This window comes from Parasteatoda tepidariorum, chromosome 2 (genome assembly GCF_043381705.1).
Source record: "Parasteatoda tepidariorum isolate YZ-2023 chromosome 2, CAS_Ptep_4.0, whole genome shotgun sequence".
Lineage (NCBI taxonomy): Eukaryota > Metazoa > Arthropoda > Arachnida > Araneae > Theridiidae > Parasteatoda > Parasteatoda tepidariorum.
In genome coordinates, this window is record NC_092205.1 from 41,063,614 (window position 1) to 41,089,058 (window position 25,445).

Here is a 25,445-nt window from a genome sequence, read left to right on the forward strand (position 1 = left end):
GACCTCCTCGCCCAATCCATCTTCCTGGAAAATGGTCATTCAAAGAACTACGAACGATGATACCCCAATGAGGTGGTGCACCATCTTGTTGCAAAAAGACATGTGGCTCAAGCTTTTCTAGTTGTGGAAATACGAAGTTTTCCAACATGTCTAAGTATACGACTGATGAGACAGGAAGATGGATTGGGCGAGGAGGTCCAATTCCTCGGCCACCCAGATCACTTAATATAACGCCGCTGGACTTTTTTCTTTGGGGTTATAAAGGACAATATTTACAGGAGGATCATGTCGAACATTGATGACCTAAAAGCCAGAATACAATCGCGATAGCCTCAGTGGATGCCGACATGCTTGCCGCTACCTGGCATGAAATTGACTTGATATTCTCCGTGCCACGAAGGGGGCACACGGTGAAGTTAATTGACAAGGGTCATGAAACTTTTTGAGTCTATCTAACCATTTATGTTATTAATTTTAATCTATCTTTATTATTTTATGAGTTATTAAACATCAAAATGGGTCCAGGACTTTATAAACACCCTGCATATATATAGAATGTATTTAAATGAAATTAACTTTATGTTAACGTTTATAATTTTTAGGCTAAGCAGCAGTTAAAATATAAAGAGAAAAATATTTTAAATATAAAAAGTAAATTAAATAAACTTTTTCAAAGGCTTTTCTGAATCTTTTAAAATATGAAACTGTTACTCCTCCATGACAATAATTTATATGATAACTTCTTTAATGGGATAAAAGCTTGATAAAAATATATTTATTTCTTAGAAAACAGGACATTCTGGTTTTAAAATACAAAATAAGTTAAAAATATATACATATGATAGCCAATAAAATACTTTTATAAAAAGCTTTAGGAATCAATTTAAAAATTTTATTTCATCTCCACGAATCTTCAATGTTTCAGAATCCAATTTGGGCCCAGCTCGTAACTGTAAGAGCATAAAATTAGTTAGCATAATGTAAAACTTTTTAATTGAAATTATGATTCAAATATATCAAAGAAAAACATACTTTTATCATGCTAGTACGCTCATAGTTGGATCCACCACAATTCCTATAAATTTTTAAGAAATTATTAATGAGATAAATTTTTTTTTTGTTTTATAATTGTATACTTCACTAAAATTTTTTTTATTAAGAACAGGTTAAAAAAAATTTTTTTATCACCATTCATTTTACTTAGTTTAAATACTTTCTATCTAAATAGATAATAAAAACATGATAATTAATGTAATGGTTTAATGAGACGCAAAAAAGCTTTTTTAAGTTAAAGAAAAAATAAGTATATTTTAGTGATTTCAAAAATTAACAAATATATTTTGATTTATAGCAACAGTAAATAATTATTATACCATATCATATTCAACTAAATCTAAACAATCATAAATCAACCATAGTTTTTCTAAAGTAAGAACACCCCTAGCCATTCGTCTGGACTCGTGGCGGTGACTATGGTAACGAGGTATAACCATTTCAAGTAGGGTTGTGGGGTTGGCAAAAAAAGGGAATATTTTTCTTTGATCTATTGTGTAAGCCCTAAAGTGAAGAGAAGCTACCCTCCCTGAAATAAGCAATTCTTGTTTTCATAGCAGCAGACGACCTCAGACTTTGTGGCGGGGGAGTTCTTGCCGTAGACAAACTATAAATCTAATTGTTTTAAATATTTACCGGCATGGTCGTTTAGGTAATTTTGTGAAGCAACAACTTCTATTTTTGCAGTCCTTACAAACAAAAAATCTTTTAATCGCTTTGTGGCGTTTCAAAGGATGTCTTCGATCTTTGCACCTATCTGTAGCATGATGAGCTGTATATTTGCACTAATAAAGAAAGAAAAAAAATTTAATTAAAATTTTTTATTCAAAATAAAATTGAATTGCACTTTTAAACAAGAGGATTTCAAGTTTTGCGCAAGGTCACATCATTAAATTTGAGAATCCCATGTGTGACATAGCGCAATATTGTTTAAGAAATTCCTTAGCAGAAGAGAGATAACAGATGGATAGATTTTGTTTAAATATGAAATAAAACTAACATTGAATAATTTAATTTATGCATTCTTGTAATGTTTGAAACTGATAAGACATGATTATACTGTGATGTTAAAATCTCCAACCATAGAAATAATTTAAATGGCTATATAATAGAACGGATTGACAAATAGTTCTGTTCTTACGTTGTGATAAAAGTTATATTTTTACTTGAAAAACGTTTAAGCCCTTAAGTTCGAAAAGTAAATTTTATTTAATGCAAAAGAAAAAAAATTGACATTAAATTATTAATTTCTCTCTGAATTATGCTAGTGCTTAATTTTATCTTACTTAGTTCGATAATGTCAGGAATAAATTAAAATAATGAAGAAAAAAAAAGTTTGATAGACGTTTTTTTATGGATATATTGGCTGCTAATATAAAATTAACATTATGACTTTTCAACATTGTAAACTATACAAGGATTTCAAAACAAAGGAATATAAGTAATTTAGAATTTAATATTTTCGTAACGTTTACTAAATAATTTAAAGTGATTTGATTTTAGAAAAAATATCACTAATAAAACTTAAATCATGTTTCACTACAATGCTAAAAGCTTCATATGCCATCCTTTTTGGTTGAGGCACTACATCCATGCTTCATGGGATTTTGTCGCAGCCTAGCCAGTAAAATTTTGTACTGCCTGATTTTGCCTGTTTGACAAGACCTCAATTTAACATTTAAGGAAATTTAGTATTTTTTAAACAAAATCATTTAAAATAATATCTAAGGTGTTATCATATGTTGAACTTAATGGAAATAAATAACTAGAAACTGTAGAGTAAAATTGATGGTGTAAAAATTAAAACTTTTAATAAAATTTTTCAAAATAATGGCATTGCCAAACAGCTCATAGTGTCTTCAATTCATCTTTAAATGATGTATGGCAACTATCTTCAATTATTCCATTAACTTCCTATAATTTTTGATAAATGGCAGCTTTAAGTTATTTAAGAAAGTACTGCCAATTTTTAATCATTAATCTGATTTTCTTCAACTCTTTCTTGTATTTAATATATCTACATGACATGGCTAAGTAGCAAGCAGGATAATGTAAGCAGGGAAAGTATGACAAGCTGGGAAAACAAATGTATTGTAAACAGTCTCTATTTCACCATTTTGAGATTCACAAGCTTCGAATCGAACTCCAAAATCGACGTACTTGAGTTTTTATCTAAGATGAAGAAACACAAGTTTGTACCTATGAAATGTCATGTCTCATGGAAAAGAGGAAACCTTAGTAAATACAATTGGTCTATTAAATAGGACAAAGGAATAATATGGTTCTCATACTTAGTAAAGGGAAAAACTTAACATGTTAATTCTTGCATACTTGAATCTAAATATAGGCAGGGAAGATGGGAATAATAAAATGTGAGAAAGTGTTTTTAATTTTGAATAGAATTTAAGGAGAATTTATATAAAGAAATAACATAAAAACATTAGTTAAAGCTTTTTATGCTATAGAAACGTTACACGATTATTATGTTGCATGAAATATTTTACAGAATTATTCATTAATCGTTTTATAAGCATTAGCGACAAATTAAGCACTAATAAATATCTTATAAAATAATTGTTATGTTTTCCAGTTTTTAAACTATGATGAGTGTTAAACTGAACGACATAATTTTGGGGGACATGAAAATATTAGCATTTTTGTGGCCTGCTGAACATGCACTGATCACCCCTAATTTAAATAAAGTATATTGACGTTGCAGGGTACCAAAAATAGTTAAAATTAAATTTTAAAGATTTATTTTGCATATTGTAGGACAACTATGAAAAGATATATATAAAGACTTACTTGTTTACATGAGACAACATCACAAACAACTTCTGTAGTTGATGCCATTTTTTCCTCCATTTGCTCCTTTTTTTCTAAAGCACTAAAGTAACTTTCTTGTTTCTCAATTTCTGCCTAAATTATAGGGAATATAAGAAGCTAATTATTTTCATGAAGCAAATGTTTTTTTACATGTTAATGAGAAAAATAATTTAAATTACGATAAGTATTCATAATTTTCATACTATAAAAGTAATATAGGCCATACTGTACCTTATTGTAATTTAATTTCTTTAAATTTGTTGAATTATAAATTTAAAAAAACACACACACAAACAAATGATTTATATAAGGAAAATTTAGTAAAATACAAAGGATTAAGCAGCAATAATTTAGAATCAAAACATTAACTAGCAAATAGAATTATATTAAATTAAGTTGCATTTAAAATGTTTTAGCTGTGTACTTAAGATTTTGTGAAAATTGCTTTATACTACCTTGTAACAAATAACAATATGTTTGGTTTCATATTTAAAATTCAGAAACAATTTCAGCATTTAATTAAGAAGAATTAACGATAAAAGTTAAACAATTTTTCTTAAAAATAAAGTATTATAGATACATTCTTAAGTTTGAGAAGTGCGGTTTAATTTTTTTTGTTAACTAGGGTTTTACAACGAATAGGGAACAACTAAAAGGGGCTTAATGCAGATAAGAATGATTAATAATTTTTACATTGTAATTTTCTTTAACTGCCTCTTGTAACTAAAATAAATTGTGGTTTTACTATCAAATAAAATTTTAATTGCACCCATTTAGTTTTTAAGTTAAGTAAAATTATGAAGAAAGGTCTGCTCTCTGTCAAAAGTTATTTAGTAAATTAATGTTATCTGCTCAAATTTAATCAACACTGTATTTAATATCTAACTGATAAATTTGCTACTTTGCTTTACAATACAATAAGGGTATTGAGTTTGATAAAAAATAATGGAGTTTTTATTTATTTAGCAATTGGTTTGTAATAATTAATATTAAAAATTTTAGTAGGAAACATTAATTGTTTGAGTTTTAAAATTGATGATTTGAAAAAAAATTTTTTATTTGTGATTTCTTTTTAAATATTCACAATTTTTACCAATCCTCCTTAATTACAATTGGAGTAAAAGCACTTTTCATAAATTGTGAAAATTATGAAAAGAATGAGAATTATGAATTATAATTATCTTGTTATATAAGTTATCCTGAATAGACATGAGTACTACAGTTATTACTTTATTATGGTTACAAAAAACTCTTTTAGTTTTGCTTTATGATAGCTTCATTTTTCTTAGTGTAAATTTTTTTTGTTCCTTTTCAGACATATTTTTTTTTTTTTTTTTAACTAAATAAATAAAACCAATTTTTCAACATCTCTTAAGTCCAGGAAAAAGAAGGTAAGGGAAATTTTTTTATTAAGTTGCATTTTTTGTATTTTAATATAGCTTCAATCTTATTTATTAAAGATAAAAGGGGATAAAGATTTGCAGTTTGCAAAAAGTATTTTTTTATCATAAACTATTAAAAGCTCAAACTAAAAAATAAGTATATTTAATTTATGGAAAACTAATTGAAACATGCTAAAAAAAAAGTTTGTGCTACTTAGCAGAATTCTGAACGAGCTTTTAATACAATTGAAAGAAATAGAGATTTTGAAATTTTTGAGTTAACTTTAAAAAAAAAAAAATCTGAAAACTTTGATATGTTAATTTTAGATAGTTGTGCTTTTAATGCAGCATCACAATATGCAGAACAAGAAAAAATTAATACAATGCTGTAATTGTAAAAAATAAAATAAAAATTTCACAAAAATTCTGTGTTTTAAATCTCTGAGGTCTAGGTAGTAACCAATAGTAAAGAAAATGTTAAAAAAAAATAGTATCACTATTGTTGAGAGGCCAGTAATAACCTCATATAACTAATAAACTGTAAACGTTTTAAAACAATTTTAAATGGACATATCTTACCACTTCTACTTCATATGCATGACTAGATTTTCGATTCAATATTGCTTTTATTTTTTCAGAATTTATGTCAATTTCACCAAGTTGGCTCTTTGGTATATCAATTTCTTCATCATCCCCAACATAATCTACAAAAATACACATAAAAAAATAAGAATTTGTTTGCAATAAAGTAGATGATAGGGGATGAATTTGGAATGAGAGTTCTTTGTTGTACAGTGAACATTCAAAAATTTAGAGGGTGGACAGGAGTTCATAGCATTATAATCATCCGAGATTAAGAATGGGAGTATGAGAAAAAACAGAAAAGTATTTCTAAGTTTACTTTGCTAGGATCATAGTTTGACTGAATTTAAATATAACATACATAGTTAGATATAGCAAATGATGCCTCTTTTTGTCCACCTAGCCTTCCAAATGGCTGCATGGTCGGAGAAAATTATTTAATTTGATATCCATTCAATCAATTAACAACATTTGCTATCCATTTTGTGTTACTAATTAACACATTAGTTTTTTGTATATTTTAATTTAATAACCACAAAAAATAAGAGCTAAAGCAATCTTGATAATTTTATAAGGTTACTTTAATAATTGTTGGAGTAAATAATATGAATTCACTTAAAAAATTTTGACTGCTTTCAAATGTTGCATAATTTAGATAGAAATATGCAAAAAGCAGCATTAAGTGTTTTTCCCAATAATTTATTATTATAAATAAAAATGTAAAAATTTAGCTAATGTAAAAATTTAAAAATTTAAAAATGTAAAAATTTAGCATAAAAGAGCTCATTTTTAATAATAATAATAAAGAAATAATACTTAATTCTAAATTTCCTAAAGCTATTTCAGATTATAAGTACTCAAAAGCATTATTTCCTATTAAATTGCATACTAACTACCAATAAAATCTGAATAGTAAATATTTTATATTTTTTAAATTTTGTCCCATATAGAATAATCATAATTTCAGTGTTTTCACTACAGCGCGAGAACGCGAGAATCTCGCATACTATTTTCTTTTCTCGCATTAAAAAATGATTACCGCGAGAAATTCGCGCATTTTATAAATCAATTTCAAAATTCGCGAATTTCTTGCATTTTGGAAAAAGCTTCGAATTACGCCATTTAGAAAAAAATCCGTTTCACTTTTCTTCCTAAATCTTTCATTATTTTCATCATCTTGCCCCATTATCTAGCTTCCCTATTCACCAGTATTGTTTAGAACCTTTTCGAACAACAGAACACAACACAGAAATTATTGCATGTCCATTTGTGTACTTACATTTGTGCTATATTTACTTTTTTGTTGCTTTAGTCTCAAAAGCATTAAGTAAATCCTATTTTTTTTAAATATATATAATTTAATTAAATAGATTTTCCATAATTCAGAATGAAGAATTGACAAAATTGGAAAGTAAACTTATCAACTGTGAATTAAATTTTTTTTGTCTAAAATTTTTCTAGGGTCACCATTGAGTAATTTTGTTTTAAATTCCAATTTTTGTTTACTAGAGTTATCAGGTATCTTTATGATTGGTAGTAATATATAATCTCAAGAAAATGAAGTGAAATGTTGTAAAAGAATAATGGAATATATGAAAACTTAAATAAAAGTGATCTAAAAATATTTGCATAGACTATGCATAAGTTCATAATGACATAAATTAAACTCTATTATCGCTAAACATTTTACCATTGTGTTCATCAATGCTTTTATTTAAGGCAGCTTGGACCTTCATTGAGATATCAGCTGAAGTTTTTACAGAATTTGGATCTTGACGCTTTATTGGTCCTTTGTCTTGAATTTTTTGGATAGCTTTCAACTGGAATGTATAAAAAAGATCAAATAAAGTCTTTGCCTAAAAATGAATGCTAAATAAAAGTTCAATACATTGTCAATGAAGTTATTTAAAACTCCTATTTTCAAAAATTCTACACTTTGATAAATCAGATAATGATTTAACTTTATTTGAAGAAGTGGTGTAGATTATTTTAGTATGGTTCAAAAAACATTTTGAAAATAAGAATTAAAATTTATTTTTATATATCCATTTACAAGAAAAAAATTACTGACAGTATAATTTTTTTACATGGTCAACAATATTAAAAATAATACAATTACAAATGGGAAAATGTTTTCATTGTAGCATCACCTTAATAAGGTGTTATTACTGCATACCAGGGTTCGTGATTTCGTTGATTTAAATCAGATTTTTTTGATTTTTATTCAAATACACTGTAAGAACTTTCATTTATGATTAAAAAAACTTTGTAAATGTTTAATCAAAATTAAATTAATATTAAAACTATATTATAACAATATTTTAGAAGCTCTAACTTACTAAAATAATTTTTCATTACAATACATAGCTTTGAATACATAGCAACCATTCTGAAATAAATGCATAATTGAAATTTAAAGATTAGATGAAATAGAAAATTTAAAGAATACTTCAGGGGTCTGTCTAGGTTTTTCTGTGAGGTATACCTACTTTGTGAAAATTTAGACATAATTTGTGAAAATTAAAAATCATATCAAAAAATCAACACAAATATGGTAAAAATATGGATTTATTGTTTCTTACCAGACACAAAAATAAAATTTTAAGAAAAAAGTATTTCGTTAAATTATTCTACCGTTTTTCCTAAAGTTGAATTTGTGAAGGTACTGCTAACTATTATTACTAAGTTTCAATTAGTAAACCATAATTTTAATTTGAAATTGTGTTTTTTTTCTCTTGATTTTTAAAATGACAAATAAATGTAACAGATTGTGTTTATAAATGTAGACATTCCTCGAAAAATAAATAAATATTTAACTCAATATTTTTATATTAAAATAATTATTTTTAATTCTATATCAAAATAGATAAGTTAAGCTAAAAAAAAATTTTTTTTAATTCTATGTACTCATTGGAATTTTTTTCCACAAAATTTCTTTATAGAAAATCAGATAATGTCAAACATACTGTAAACATATTATAAGAAAAAAATACCAGTTAATAACCCTACTGCATCAAATAGACTTTGATAGAGTTTGAAAGGGAAGAATGACACTATATTAGGAAAAAAACATCTGAATTCATCAGCCCCCTTTTTTTTTCTTTTTCTATTTTTGGCATATTAGGGTAATTTCTTTTTAATATAACCTCAAGCCTCAGAAATATACATTTTCCACCAATAAAATATCATGTAGATTTTAATTCCACGCTTTTTCATTCAAAAGGTGGAATTTTAATTAACATTATTTGCATCATTTTTTGAAAAAATCATGCTTATTTATTACTTTCTACAGTTATGCAAGTCTATATTAAGACAGCATTAAATGTTTACTTTAATCTGTACTTTCAATCTCAAGAATCAAAACATTTTTAAAAATGTAATTTCAAATGTGTTGGGATTTAAGAAACACCAAGAACGAAAATAATTTCCTTAACTAAAATTAATTAATGCAACAATTTATTTAAAATAAATAAAACTAAGAAAACAAAATAATAGAAGTATCAATAATTTAAAACACTGATTTTTAACTTTTAAAATCAATATATGCATTTAAAAAGAAATAATTGATTTAAATCAATGATTTTTTAAGAAAATCATTTGATTTAAATCGTGATTTAAATCAAGCTGATTTAAATCAACAAACCCTGCTGCATACAAATGATCTTAAATAATATACATTACTTGCTAATAGTATTTTATTTATATTAGACTAAATAGACTTAATAGATACCATTAGGCAGTTTTGCTTGAAGAAGCAATGTTTTGATATATAAGATACCAAAACAATATGTCTATTTAAATAAAATTCCCTTAAATATTTTGATTTGTCAAAGATCTGGTAAATTTTATGGTCACAATAGAACGGACACTTATTGCTTTTTTCATACAAACTTGATTTGCATTAATTCATTTTTATATGTTTCTGTTTTGTCACTATATGTTTCTTTTTTGAATCAAAAATTTAAATTTATGAATACAACCTAAATTTAATTTGTTGGTTTAGATATTGTACAGGGGAAAAATATATATTTTAAAATCTGACTATCAAAAAAAAAAAGTTCTACTCAAAGAAAACTGCTAAACACCTTTCTCCTAAGTTGGAAGTAAAAAATTACATGACCTCACACTTCAGGTTTTAGAGAAATAAGGTATAGACAGATGTAAAGTTTATGCTGTCTTTAAAAAATTGCTTTCAATTAACTTTTTATACTGAAAGGCAATGAGATCAAATTTGAGGAAAGGACTGATAGTTTAGAAGTAGTAAGCATTTTATTTACAAGTTGACTAGTTGACAAGATTACAAGTTGACAAGAAACTTTGACTAGTATCTTTTTCTGAAATAGATATCTAGATATGTAAAGTATTGTTTCTGACAGATTTTAAAGCTAGTAATTTTTTTAAAATTATTTATAAAATAGTTTATTTATTTTTTATTAGTATTTTAATATCTATTTACACTTTTAACATTGTTATCATATAGCGATCAAAACAAGTAAAGTATTGTTTTTGTGTATTTTTTTATGCTTAATTGAATAAAATCAACTCAATTTAATAACTAGTTTAAAAGAAAATAACAATGATAATAAATAAATACAAGTCAAAAAAGTACTTTTTATATTCAAGAATTCTTGATACTTATAAAATTTTAGTTCTGTTGCATAGCATTTGCAACATCTGATTCAGCTTGAAAAAAATACTTAATTTCCTTAGATAGCAGTTTTATTATATTCTTAAATAAATGCAAGTCAAAAATTGTACTTCTTGTACATAAAACCATTAAAACTTATAAGATATAGGTTATATCTTCTTGAATTTAGCGTTATGATATTCTGCACTAAAAATAATTTAAAAATAGCTGCCATAAACATCATTGCATTTGTCTAGATAGCAACCAGATAGCTAATTTAAGTATATATATATATAAAAAAAACACACACTTTTAATAAATAAAAAGTTTTGATCCTAAGACTAAGGTAGAGTCAAGTAGGTTAAATTTGCAACAGTTAAGGTTAAATTTGCAACAGTTTGACTTATTTTGTTAACCAAATTTTATTTTCATTGATTCATTTAGTTTAATTGTTCAGAAAGATTATTGTTCACAAGAGAAAGTTATAGTTTCCACATAACATATACACATTACAATTTAATATTTGCAACAGAATCAGAGTATAAAACAACAAGTTATATCATAAATTATTTAATAATAGTAATTCCTTACAGCTTGCTTTTTTTACATATTATTACAGGGATGAGAGTAGTCAGAAAGTAAAAAAGAGGAAATCCAAGAATATATATATATATATATATATAAATCGCACTTTTTTTGTCAAATTTTTGTTTAAACTTGTAATCCATGTGATTATAAATCCCGATATGAGGCTTTTAAATCACGTGAATATGAAACTCTACATCGAATTTAAAAAATGCGAAAATACAAATCATGATGCGTAATTTTTAGATCAAGATGCATAATTTTAAAATCGCGCGATATTACAACCGCAAAAACGAATCACGACATTGGATTTTAAGCTCGCGTAGCTACATAGGGTTTTAAAAGCTCGTAAATACAAATCGCGATATTGGTTTTTTAAATCTCGTAAATAAGAATCGCAATGTACAATATTTAAATGGCCTGAATAAGAATCGCAACGTTCAACTTTTAAATCAGGTAAATACGAAAATCGATGTTTGATAATAAAATCGCGATTTTAAAAATGCAAAAATACAAAACACGATATTAGATTTTTAAATCTCGTAAATACGAGTCATAATGTACGATATTTAAAAAGCGTAAATAAGAATTGCAATGCGCAACTTTTAAATCAGGTAAATACGAAAATCGATGATTGATATTAAAATCGCGTGAATAAAAATCGAGATATTTGCAGAGTCTGGACTTGGGATTTCTAAAAGGCTTGTTTGAATTGTTTTTTGTTTACACAATAAATAAAAATTTACAAGATTAATTGAATGAGCAAATAAATATTTTCACCGCAAATCCACCTCTTTTTTTTTTCGCTTTTTTTGTTTGCTTTCACTCCAGAATACAAGAAGCAGCGACGTCTAAATTACGAAAATACGAGCTATCCCGCTGACGGATAAAAAATACGGAAAATCTTATTTTCTGTGCGTGAAATCGGAGAAAATAGCTAATATAATTAGACATGCGGAAGGATTAGCAGCTAGGACGTAGTTTGAATTTTCTGTTTTTCTTTGAAAATCGTAAATAAATATAATAATTTGACTTCAACCGCTGAATTTTTTTTTTTTAAAAAATGGGATATTTATAAATGAATAAAAAAAAAACGAAACTTTTAGAGAATCTGAGATTTTGATAAAAAGGCTGAAATTCGAGAGACAAAAGCGAAAAAAATCTCATCCCTGTATAAAGGTCAACCAGTTTCATCCCAAGGAAATGATTTTTAGAGAAACTTCAGAGGGAGGAATGAGGACTTCAATAATTTCGCTCCGCGGAAAATTAAATTCCTCATAAAATATTTTAACTTGTGCAAAAAAAAAATTTCAGCTGAAATTAGCGGAAAAAATGGAAAAATCTGAGAAAAAGCGGAAATCCGCGAATCCGCGGAAGAATCTCATCCCTGATAATATATGCAAAAATAAGACACTAATTACTAAAGAATTTCCTTCTGATCCTTTGTTTCGCATTTTTGGAAGCTAATGATTTGATAAAAGTATGAATAACTTCCAATTTTTAAAGCAGCATTTTATTAAATTTATCTAGAAGACAAGTCATTTTGCTTTCTTTATGTAATATTCTTTTGGAAAATTATGTTTCTAAGGATGCTAGACAATAATTTAATTTCAACAAATGAAAAAAGAAACATAAAAAAAGTACATTTTCTAAGTACTTTAACTATTGAGTCATTTGCTGATTAAAACAAAAGTTTATCTGCTCTTCGGCAGTTTTCTGTTGGATGACATAGAGAACAAAAACTGCTGCAAGCAAAAGTAACTAGGTTAAATAGTCAAGCAGTTCATAGAGAAATTTAAAATTGAGAGTTAATAAAAATGTTGAAACAAGCCTATTTATGACATTTTTCTCTCAACAATGTTAAAAATTTAAAGAGAAAGGAAAATAAATCTGAAGATAAATAGTAACTGCAATATGATAATAGTAACACCATGTAATACAAAATACACACTTCATTTTACTTTCCTAATAGTTCGTTAACTACGAAAAAGTAAGCAAGTCAAAATATTATCATACAAGCAAGAAGTATACATATTTGCTTCCAAAATATTATTTTACTAGTACATTTAGATTACTTTTAACACGCTCTCTACAGACTTCATAACAGTCTGTGATAATCACTAGAATAGCATTAGGTGTCGGCAAGTGACGCAGTGAGGATAATAAAAAGAGATAAAAAATAATCTTAAATTAAATAAATAAATTAATAATTGAAATAAAATGCACAATATTATAAAGGAAATAACAGTATAGAATTTATTTTGAATCAAAATAAGACATGAATACATACCTTTGCAAGATCTTGTACAGAACAAAACTTAGGTCTCTTTGATAAGGAAAAATCTAAACTAACAGACTGCCCAGGTTGTAATCCTCTTCCAAGTTCCGGAACAAGATTTTTCATAATCATACTATCATTTTGTCTTTGATTGGGGCTTCGAATATTTTTATAACTATCTCTCATTTTTAACAAATCCTTAGTTGTTACTTCTTTAACATTTTCTCCTTCTGTAAATCCATTAAATGAAGGAATAAATATAAACTTTTGTAATTCACCACTTAAGTTTAAACTTAAATAATAAAAAAATTCCGTTTATAAAATAATTAATTTCACATTTAAAATAATGTAATATAAGCTGGCATAATGTAATATAAGCATAGCTGGCTATGTAGATAATGCAGCCATTATATACAATGCCTGGGACTTTTAGGTAAAAGTATGAAATATAAGAATTGTTAAGTACTTTACTTTGGCATTGTATACACAGACAAAGGCTCTTTAAGTAAAGTACAAAATATGAGAATTACAGAAAAAGACATTGAGCATTATTTTTAAAATTAAATCATTGAGTTAACAATCATCTCAAGGAAATCTTGATTAAGGAAATATTCTTTTCTCAATAAATTCATTTTTTATAAGAACACAAATTTTACTTAATTGGCTTATTTAAACATTATTTATAACGTCCAATTAACACTAGTGTTTAGAATACGAGGAAGTGGTCAACACATTACTGCTGGGTTATTATCCCTGCTATTACTAAAAATTTTGGCATTTCTTATTAAGGAAAGCAAAATAAAACAGGAATCTACTTACAACACCAAAAAATAATTTTCAATTAACCTACACCAAAAAATCAATTTCTAATAAATCATGATCATAATGATAAAAAATATGAAATAATCATACTTTATACATTGCTGATTCGCCAATGTAGGTATTGCATAGGCAAAGTAAGAGTAAAAAGTTCTATGAATGTTTTTTTGATTGAAAATACAATATTTTTGTTCTTTGTACGTCTTCATCAATGTTTGTCCAACATAGGATAAACCAGATTTTCGATTGAATATTAGGTCATTAGGAGGGGGGGAACAGGTATTCTTTGATATGATGGTATGTCACTTTAGGAAATAAATACAGACCATTTAGACGATAAATACTGACAGTGATTTAATAAAAAATAAAACTTGAAAACTGCATGTCATTATATGTTTCAGCAAAATTGAAAATAAAAAAACTGGAAAAAGAAATCAGGTAAGAGAAAGAGTGCATGTAGATCGACTATGAGAAAGCCAAAGCCCAGCAAGGGCTTTAGAGCTGGAAAAGATGATAGACGGTGATATAGCTCAAAGAACATCCAAGGGCTATAAGGAAAAAGAAGATAGCTCAAAGAATCACTCATGATTGGTATGCCAAAACTTAAAAATGAAAAATTGTGGTTTCTCAGTTGAGTTTAATGCTTTTAGTCGAAACTAAATGATTTCTACCAATAAGGGATTGAAAATCTTGTAGAACGTTGGAAAGAAGTTGTAATTAATTGAGAATATATTTATTAATTATTTCACTATATATTAATTGTTTAATTTTACTAAAAAGAAACTTTTCAAACATTAAAAAAATTTGGAAATTTAATTGCCAACTCAGTATGTATCATCATTAATAATTTTAAATTCTGTTTTTTTTTCCTGTTCTAAATCTAAATGATTGAATTTTTGAATAAAATCTGCTAAATGCTATGCCAAGCTTTATCAGATAAATTTGCTTATTTTTCATTGTGTTTTTTAAAGTTTAAACTTAGTAAATAAAACAAGGAAATGGAAATTATCACAGAAACATGCCTCTCTTTTTTGTAAACAATAATTCAGACTGCTCTTTATCAAATTGTAATTAGAAGTTGTGCTGTTTGTATCATTTATTCCTATCAAATAAAAATATGCTTAGAAGTCTGAGAAATTAGAATCAAACCTTTTTTGGCCTTTTCTTTGATGATATGCTGTAGTAGATTTCTTGATCCTACTGTTGGTAATGCTAATTGATTGTTTCTGAAAATAATTTAAAAAATATTGCTATTTTTATAATAATAATAAGAATGATAAAAAGCTTGGTACAATGAAGTAATGCTCACATGAATTCTGAATTTTTTTCTGCAGTTGACAAGATTTCGGGACCATAAAGTTCAGTTAACTTTTTTATTCCTTTATTTTTTCCTTCTGACTCAATTACCTCTGCTTTTCTCTTTAAACCAAGATTCATAAGAGTAAGTTTGTCTTTTGAAGATATTTGCTTAGTGGTCCTCTTACTTCTGCAATTTATACATAAATACATATTTTTTTAAAATCGTAAAAATTTGATAAAATAAATGCAAAATACCACTAAAATGTGAAAATGAGCGAAAAAAATAAATAAAAAAGGGGAGGGGGAAGCTCAAACTTCATTTTTTTTAATATGACATGTCTCAAACAAATTCACATGAAAGAGGCAGTCAAAATACAAAATCTTCAAATCCTAAGAAATTCTATGAGTTTTGATTGCACATTATTTGTCAAATGCAAATATATTAAGCAATATATAATGATGATGAAGATAAACTATCAATACTTGCATACTTAGCTGAGGTAAAAATTAAATAAAATAAAAAATTTTGTCCTCTTCGTCTTCATATTTAAAACTGCATTAAAGTAGACACGGTCAGTTGCATATATACATTTTATATTGCTAAACTTATTTTTAATACAATTTTTCCACATGAAACAAGTTTGAAAGTGAAAAAGAAATGAAACATAATGAAGAATATTCGTTTAAGAAGTACAGTAGAGAACCAATTATCCCGGATGCTCGGGACCATCGCTATCCCGGATATCTGAATTTCCTGGTTTTCTGGATCGACCAAAAAGTGTCGTTAATCGATGTTTTATCAAACCCGAAGTACAAGGAAAAAGTGTAATGCATAAAGTAAGAGAAAAAAGAAAGGTACTCCTAACTTTAAAAAGAAAAAAAAATGGTAGAAGTATAACATTTAAAAGAATAAAAAAATTTGCAAGTTTAGACAAGAAAATCAAGTTTAAAAAAAAACAAAATTCTCATATTTATTTTCTAAAAATAATTACAATTCCTAAATTAAATAATATAAACAAAACGAATGATTAAATAACGCAATATATTTCATACCTAATTATACGGGGAGAAACGATAAAATAAAAGGAAAACTTATTAATCTAAATAAAAACACTTGAAAATTATCGAACCGAAACGATAGTTAAAAAACGGCACTAGCATAAATATTAAAACCTGGAACAAGGCAAGATCAATGGAATTTATAAAAAAAAAAAACCTAATGATAAAATTTATGAATAAAAAGAATTAATTTATTGAGTGCGAAATTTATCGCGAAAAGAAAAAAAATCAAACGTAGTGGAATCAGAAAAACAAAACTGTAATCTGCTTCATAAAATAATCCTATGTTTAAGTTAATAAACAATTCTCCTTCTATTTTTTTTTTTTCTTTTTGATAAAAACACGATATTTAATTACAGCAGATGTGATTCCACATCAATAAAAACTTGCAAATGAAACCGCACTTTCAAAGAATGAAAATTTATTCAGAAGAAAAGGATTTTATTTTTATTAATTGAAGTCAAATAGATAAATATATTTTTCTCATTCGTCTTCTGTTCACTGATATGCATGCAATGCATTTTCTCCACCCCCCTCGTAAATCAAGCAGAAAATGAAATCAGCATGCCACACCCTTGAGTTTGATTGATGGCCTAAAGAAAAAAATAAAACAGTCCTCCCTTCCCTTCCTTCAAGGTCACGGAGGAAATGATGTTTCTCTGGGTAAACGGGGAAAAAAATTTCCCCCTTCCTTACATTTTCCTCTACTCAACTTCAAGGATGAGTCCTATTTCTGCTTTTTTCGTTCTAGTTTAAAATGGCGGGAAAATCGAGTAAAATTTACCCCGGTTTTCTGGTTTCCCGGTTATCTGGATACCGGATAAATGGTTCTCTACTGTATTTGTAAATGAAATGTTAAGAGTTTGAAATAGTTTACATGAACAGAAATAAAATGCAAATTTATGTACTGTAGTGTGTAAAACTATTCTTAATTAATTGCATTTAGTATTGCAGAGAAAAAATTATAGCTAATGAAAAGATTAAGAGCTACCTTATATGAATTAAAATGAAAGACATTTGAGGAACGTGTATTCTATATGCAAACAAAATTAAGTTGGGCATTGAGCATACATAAAAATAATGAAAATTTGTTTAATAATGACTTCAAATAGAAAGAAGTGCTTATATAAAGTTCGGATTGTTTTAATTTTAACCCATTTTAAGTCAAGCCTAAAAATTTTATAAAATGTTGTATTATTTTCATCGAAATATACTACTTCAATTACATTCATTAAGACACAAAAAATTTTTGTGTAAGAAATATAAATGGTGCGTATTTGCTAGATCTACCAAATCAATGGACAAGCAATTAGTTGAACACTAGTTTTTTTTAAGAAATTTGTTTTATTTCAGAACTTGCAACTTTAATCTATCATAAAAACATATGATTAATCTCAAATGAGATAATTATACATTTTTAAAAAGTTCAATTTGTCAATAACAGTTTCAAGTCAAGAAACTAGAGTAGTTAAAAATTTCTCAACAATAAGTGTTTACTCCAATTTAATTACTCATATTTAAAAAATATCTTCAGAACATTTGACAATAGCAGAAAAATAAAACTAGTCAAAATATATGTAACAGTGTTTTTAATTTTTTTTATTTATTTTAAAGGTACTGTTTACGCACCTGTGGCCAAAAATGCTTAAACTAAAGTATTTATCTAATAATTTCTTTCTCTTTCTGTTATAAAACAATTTTGTTAAGAATTCTAATGTTTTGAAAATAAAAACTAAACATTGAATAAATTACACCCAATCAGTTCAGTAGCAATTAATTAACTAATTAGTTAAAAGATAAACACAATGCAAAAACTAAGTATTCTATACTACTTCATTACTTAATTTTACTTTGTAAATTTTATTTAAGTTTGCAATTTGGGGTCAATTCTAATAGTAACATAATATTATACATTTAAAGTTTAGCTGATTACTTTGGCAATCACATTCAACATATATATAATGAGCCAGTTAATAAATTTAATTTGTATTAAAGTATTTGCACAATAAAAATGCTAGTATAAGTATTAGTTTTAAATTACAATTTATTTGATTTGTTTCTGTAGAAACTAGATTTTTTAATGCAGTTAAGCTTGAAGGAGCCACATATTTTGTTATACCATTTTTTCTCTTTTACACATGAAGCATACATGAATATTTCACAAATATAATAGTAAAATTTTCAATTACACTAGTATGGTAGATAAATTAATTGTGTTACTTTTTTTATATATTTGCTTAAACATTTTAAAACTAAAATTATAGAAAAAAGCAGAAAACTGAAACACCCTGTTTGTATAATAGAAAAATAAAAAGAAAATGGTTTTTAAAATTAAAAACATAAAATTTTATTCTAATAAATCAAAGAGTAAATTTTTCTAGTTAAACTTGAAATTAAATATGAAGTACATACTTTTCAGCTGGAGTAAACATCTGTCCACCATAGATAATATTTTGTTTCTTCAAAATTTTATTTTTAAGGCTTGGCTCTCTTCCAGAATATCTTAAGGCAAGACATAAAATTTTAATTTAAAAAAAACTTCAGACATCTTTAAAAAACAAATTTAAAAATAAAAGCATAAAAAATTACTAATGGAAGCAATAAACATTTATTCTCTTGATTTCAGTTAAAGTTATGATATGATTTGGTTTAAATAGCTTTTGTAGAGCTTTAGCAAATAAATCTTAATCATGATGTGAGATCTCTAATTTTTCCTTCAATATCAAAATTTGCTTTTGTAAAAGAAGGGTTATTACGCTGAGCTATCCTCCCTGTTGCTCTTTATTTCAGGCTTGACATGCCCCCTGTCAGCAAGTGAGTGGTGTATCACAAACAGGAAAAAAATATCTAATGACAGAGAATTAGTTAAAATTATTTATAACATGATGCTTGCCAAATAATTATTTGAAAAAAAAAAAAAGTTTTTGTGCAACAGCCAGTTTTTGGTCAAGGTGGTCACAGATATTAAGACCTCATAATTACAAGACAAATGCAGGGTTTCCACTACCATTATCCTTTTAAATAGTAGCTTCAGAAGCCTTATAAAAAATAGTAGCCAAAACAGTCAGAAAAAGAATTAAGTTACTTTTCGTCCATGTAGCAGACTTCTAAATTATTATTACAATAAACCAACTAAAAAAAATCACATTGCATGGTACAACCATTAAGTATAAAAAATTTAAAAAAAAAGCATAGCCAGATTAGTTTTATGTTTCCAAAAAAATTAAACTAAATTTCTTAACCTTTTTCCTAAAAAATTTATTTACCATCTACTAATTCAATTACTGCTTCAAAAGCAAAACAATACTTTTTTCCAACTTTCATGAATAAAATTTAAAAAAATTAAATAAAGATAATTTTTTATAGCTTGAGATAAATGAATTTTAATTTTGGAAACAGAAAGTGATTATAAATTAAAAGTGAGGTTGAAGTATATAATTGTTGCAGTCAAAATTGATTTTTAAAACAAATTAATATGAACCACAATGTTTGATTTCAAAATTATGTGATTATGTATCATGATATTTGATTTTTAAAACACATGAATATAAAACATGTTTGATTTTAAAACTGTGTGAATATGACTCGCGACAATTGATTTTCCAATATGTCAATGTGAATGGGGATCTCTAATTTTTAAAATGTGTAAATATGAATTATTATATAATATTTTTATGAAACAAGGATACAATATTTATTGTTTGATCTTTAAATTGCATGAATATGATTCCCAATACTTGATTTTTAATTCCTGAGAAAACGAACCACTATGTTTGATTTTAGAATCCTGTGAATATGAATCACCATATCTGAAGTTTAAATTAGGGGGATGCGATTCACGATGTGTTTTTCATATATAGAATTCTGTTAAAGAGGGTCCCGAAGATCGCATTGATTATGTATTCCACAGTGAGCCCTGATGTGCAAATTGTAATTCACAGAGAATAAAAGCAATTCTGTAAAAACAAATCTTACCAACTATAAAAATTAATGGTAGGAAGTGAAGCAAATCATAAAAAATTATGTCACTTATTAATAAAATGAAATTAAAATAAAGTATCGTTATTTATTGGGGATACTAAAGTTAAATCAAGGAATTTAAAGATCAAAGAATCATTGTCAAACATGCCAACCTGGAAAATTTAAGATTCAGAAGTTTCTTCAGCAAGAACATAGGAGGGGTAAAATAAATATAATATGCGGCATATTTAACACCTCTAAGGAAATATTTTAAACAAAATATTACATAAATAAAGGAATGCAAGATATTTTACAGAACAAATTGTGGAAGAAATCTAATTTTCAATCAAGTATGTTGCTGTAAAAAAAAAAGTCTTAACACAAAATTTATATATAATATTTACAATAAGCTTTCATTAAATTTATTTTTTTGTAATAAAAAAAAATAATAATCGGGGAAAAATACTGGTTTCTATTCCTAAAATTGGATTTTTTTTAAATCAAAAAACGAATACCATTGACTTTTCAAAACATTATTTAAGACTACATTATACTACATAAAAGAATGTAATATTTAAGTCGCTAAAAATTATGTCAATTTATTAAAAATAAGAATTTTTAAATTAGTAAAAATAAGAGCCTTTATATTTATCAAAAAAGCAGTTCTTAGTGGAAACATGGTAAATTTTGCTTAGACAAAAGAAAAGTGTTTTACATATATAGAGATAGGGAAAAGTTATTGAAATTCCAAAGACAAAAAAATTTTAACTTACGAAGCTTGCAGTTCGCTTCGTTTGGCACTGAACTTCTGATACTCTCTTTTTACATGAAAGACACAGTATTCACATTGAGATCTAAAACAAGTACACATAATGACATTCTTTTCACTTACAAAAATAGGAATCAATAGTATATAAACAGGAATAAATATAAATGTAAATAATTTAAGCATAATATTTTGGCAACAATAAATAATGCCAAATACAGTCAGACCTCGATATAAGGTCATCTGCATATAAGGCCGACCCGCACAGAAGGTCACTTTTCCAAAGTCCCGGCTCACTGAATAGGAATTCTTTGTTACAGATTATTGGATATATGGTCAAGTTTTAAAAATCCTTATCGCTCATAAGGTCATTTTTATCATTTGAGGAGAGGGGAGCTCTTTTCTAACAAAAGTCTATTTATTTTCTTTACAAGGCAATTACCACCCTCGAGTTCCATGAAAATGTTGCAACCAACGAACAAGCTAAAGTTTCTGAAATTGTTTCACAGTGAGAACAATGACAGTGATCCTGAGACTGTAGCAAAAACCCAAGCGGAAGCCTTCAATGCAATAAATGACATATGAAATTTTTTTACAAACCATGAGGGAGCTCAGGAACATTTTGAGAAATTACAAAATCTAGAAAACATTGTTCGAAAAATTAAACCAAAAACCAGACAGACCTGAATAAATGATTTATTTTAAATAAGGTAAGATGTATGCATGTATACTTTGAGGAAATTTGTAAACAGCTTTATTTTAAATAAAAAAAATTTTAAAAATCTAACTTTCTTTAATTCGTTACTAATTCTGTTAAAATTTATTGACTTAAATATTTAATTTATGGCTGATCGTTTTCGTTTGTATTACCATTTTCAAAAAATCATAATGTGTACTATTTCCGTGCTTAGTTACTAACTGCTAATGAATTGGTTAAAAGGTCACCCAGCTTATAAGGTCACTTTTGCGATGTCCCTTAGGGTGACCTTATCAGGGGTGATTGTGAGCCCAAGTCAAAATTCTGGAAAATTTCTTGAGTTTAAAAAAAAAAAAAAAAAAAAGTTTTAAGTGAAAAATTAGAAAAAAATTTAAACAAGGTTTTTTTCCTCTTTCTCAATATTTCTTAGTTTACTTAAAATATATTCAAAATTTTACACATACCTATATCATTTACACATACCTATAATGACCTGAAGAAGTAATTAAAATTTACACATATGTTTTTCTTTCTTGAGTTTATGATTATAATAACCATTTACTGATAAAAAAAATTAATATTTATCTTGAATATAAGCTTATAAAGTATCTGGCTCTTCCTTACAAACAAATAAAATGAACTGTGTTTTTAAGTTCCACCTTTTAAAATTTGATTTCCGGAAACTTCTGTGATCAATGATTTTTTTAAACGTCTGGACCTTCGATATACGGAAACTTTAGTATCACTGTTAGCAAAAAATCCGGAAGTTCGCATTTTTTCCGGAGTACAATTAGCCCTGCTTTATATCGAGGTCTGATTGTATATGTTAAAATGAAGATATTAGTTAAAATACTTAAAAAAAAATTTTTGCAAACTGGAAAAGCATTAACATTTGGGAATAAAAATATTACTAACAATTCCTTTGAGAAAAAAATATAAAATTTTTTACAAACATGCCAATAATGTGAGAAAGATAGAGTATGAAAATTTGGTTTTAAGCTTTACACTTAATTATTATAACAATAGTTTTTCTTTACAACTTACTTTTTACTACAAATGAACCAATTGTAGTAAAAAGTAACCACAATTGATTTCATTGTTCTTTCTGCTCAGTATTAGAAATTTGAGTTCAACCGATACTGGACAATGCCAGAAAACCTTTTAAATACAGTGGAGTCAGAAGTAGAACAATATTTATTATTCTTTAAAATATTTGACATTTACAAATGTTTTGAAGGTATCATCAATAATGAAGAAGAAGAAAAAAAGAGTCATAATAAACAAACTGAAGAGCAGAAAGAGGGATGCCACTATTCTGGATGTTTATAAACTTTTTAAGCACACTAGCTAAAACTTCTAGAACCTTTGAGTATTCTTGTTTGAAACTCAGTTACTTATGTGTGTATCTTTAAAAATTAAAAATTATATTTCCATGAATGATATTTATAATTTTAAAAAATATCACATCAATAACAGAAATCACTTACACATTTACAGGGACTGTACATGTGGTTCCATCCTTTCTTCTGCCTTTACAATGGCCAAAATCTTTAGATTTGCCCATTTGCATCAATTTTCCAGCATGATCAATCGAAAGAGTCATGTTCCCATTTTTCTAAAAAAGGAAATGAATAATTTAAAATATACAGTTATCTCTTAAGACTATATACAGGTTTCCCACTCTCTTAACAAAACAAAAATTAAGGACTCTTTTTTTAAAAAAAATTATAATTAAAAATAGTATGATTGTTTATCATCGATTATACATATGCCACCAGTGACAATGCAAATTATTTACCTTTGTAAAAAAATCAATAAATAAAAAAATAATAAAAACACTATTTTATTATAATTTAAGAACTGATATAATTAATTGTATTAACAGGGTTCGCCAAAGAAGTACCAGGTAATTTTTGCAAACCTGGGTCGTGTTTTTCATAAAATATTTTCAGACTGTTAATTAAGTTAACGTCTTTCAGATTGTAAAATTTAATGTATGAAACTAACCTGTACTCCATTTTTAATGATTTCATTGAAATTGAATTGTAAAATTAAGTGCAGAAATTAAGATTTGAAATTTTTTCATGCATATTAAAAAAAAAAAAGAGTAAATAACAAAATTCGGAAAGAACATTAAAATAATTATAACAAGTTTTTATATTCTGCTACTACACCAGCAAATGAATCAGATTTACTTTTATGATGAACTTTAACAAAATTATCTCCAGCCAAACCAGTTATTAGGAATTAACATTAATGCTACTAAATATTCTGGCGAAAAATAGGAACTAATTTTAAAGCAACCAAAAATTTAATAAAAATTAAAAACAGTAATGCTAAGTTGCAATGTTAACTGAATAAAAATATTATTAAAATCTAAGGATCTTTCAGTTGAGTAGATTTATATTTTATGTAACAATCTGCTTATCCTTAAGAAATAAAAATAATAGCATAACAAACTAAAACTTTAAAAAAATTTTTACATTGCAACAAAACAAATTATAAATAGTTTCCAAATACTTAACATTCTTGTTGGAAGCAAATCATGTTTTTTTATTTAGTACTTAAGAAAAAAAATTTAAGTATTTTTATTTTAAAAAAAAACTTGAGATTTTCATCAAAAACCCAATAAACTCCATGTTTTTGATGAAAAACCTAGGTGGACTAAGATTTTTCAAACCCTGTTTCTTACAGATCTGTTTACTTTTTAGTACAATCATGAATTTAAAAAAATTTTATGCTTACCATAAATTTACGTTTACTTTTTACACATGGAAATATTATTCAAATTTATTTAATTCTTCAAGATTTTAGGAAATAGTTCACGTTATGGATTCCTTCAAAATTCAAAAATTTTTCTGACACTTTCTTTCTTAGCGTTTTACTTAATCCCTATAAGCAGATGCGTTACCAGTAGAACAGAATTTCTTCAATTCCGTCAATTTTGAAGGTTAGTGTCAATCTTCTACTTAGATACCTTAAAACTTCCCCCGGCCAAAAAAAAAAAAGCCCTATCTTTTCCATGTGAAGTATTACGTCCACACTATTCTTTTCTTTTAGAATGCTTCACTCTCCTCATAGAGTATCATTCTGGGCAAAAAGGCAGAATATATTAATGATAGAACCAATATATTAATAACTGGATGTACTTTCCTCCCCTTACCTATGCCCCTCCTACACACAAAAATTCTTGTCTCTCTAAAATGCTTTACCCTCGATGCATGGTCTAATTCTAAGTGATAAAAGGACAATTTGTTTTAAAAAATTGAATTGAAAAATTTTTCCTATCAACTATAAGTAAGTGATGCTAAAAAATTAAGGACTTTTAAAAACCTTGTACCAAAATTAAGCACTTTTAAGGGCCCTTATTTCACAAAATAAAAATTAAGCAGTTTTTAAGGACCATGGGAACTTTGATATAGAATAATATTTTTTATTTATACTTTTAGAAGTAGTAGTAGTCAAAAACTAAAAGGCATGTTTCAATATATTACTGGCAATTGAAATTAAAT

General features: G+C 26.4%; 1 protein-coding gene across 3 annotated transcripts in view; it reads right to left on the bottom strand.

Moving 5' to 3' along the window:
- Positions 1-760: 760 nt before the first annotated feature.
- LOC107452565 (minichromosome maintenance 10 homolog) overlaps positions 761-25,445 on the bottom strand; it is a 35,446-nt gene continuing 10,761 nt past the window's right edge. For 2 of the 3 annotated variants that reach the window (XM_043046732.2, XM_016069058.4), the window contains exons 6-17: positions 23,421-23,548; positions 21,244-21,324; positions 18,923-19,012; positions 15,462-15,638; positions 15,302-15,378; positions 13,346-13,563; positions 7,534-7,663; positions 5,841-5,965; positions 3,859-3,972; positions 1,690-1,838; positions 1,033-1,075; positions 761-950 (exon numbers count right to left, since the gene is read on the bottom strand). In XM_043046732.2, coding sequence (XP_042902666.1) covers positions 879-950; positions 1,033-1,075; positions 1,690-1,838; positions 3,859-3,972; positions 5,841-5,965; positions 7,534-7,663; positions 13,346-13,563; positions 15,302-15,378; positions 15,462-15,638; positions 18,923-19,012; positions 21,244-21,324; positions 23,421-23,548 — 1,404 coding nt within the window. In that variant the 3' untranslated portion in view covers positions 761-878. The remainder of the gene's footprint in view (positions 951-1,032; positions 1,076-1,689; positions 1,839-3,858; positions 3,973-5,840; positions 5,966-7,533; positions 7,664-13,345; positions 13,564-15,301; positions 15,379-15,461; positions 15,639-18,922; positions 19,013-21,243; positions 21,325-23,420; positions 23,549-25,445) is intronic. The other variant, XM_043046733.2, reaches the window with a different exon arrangement.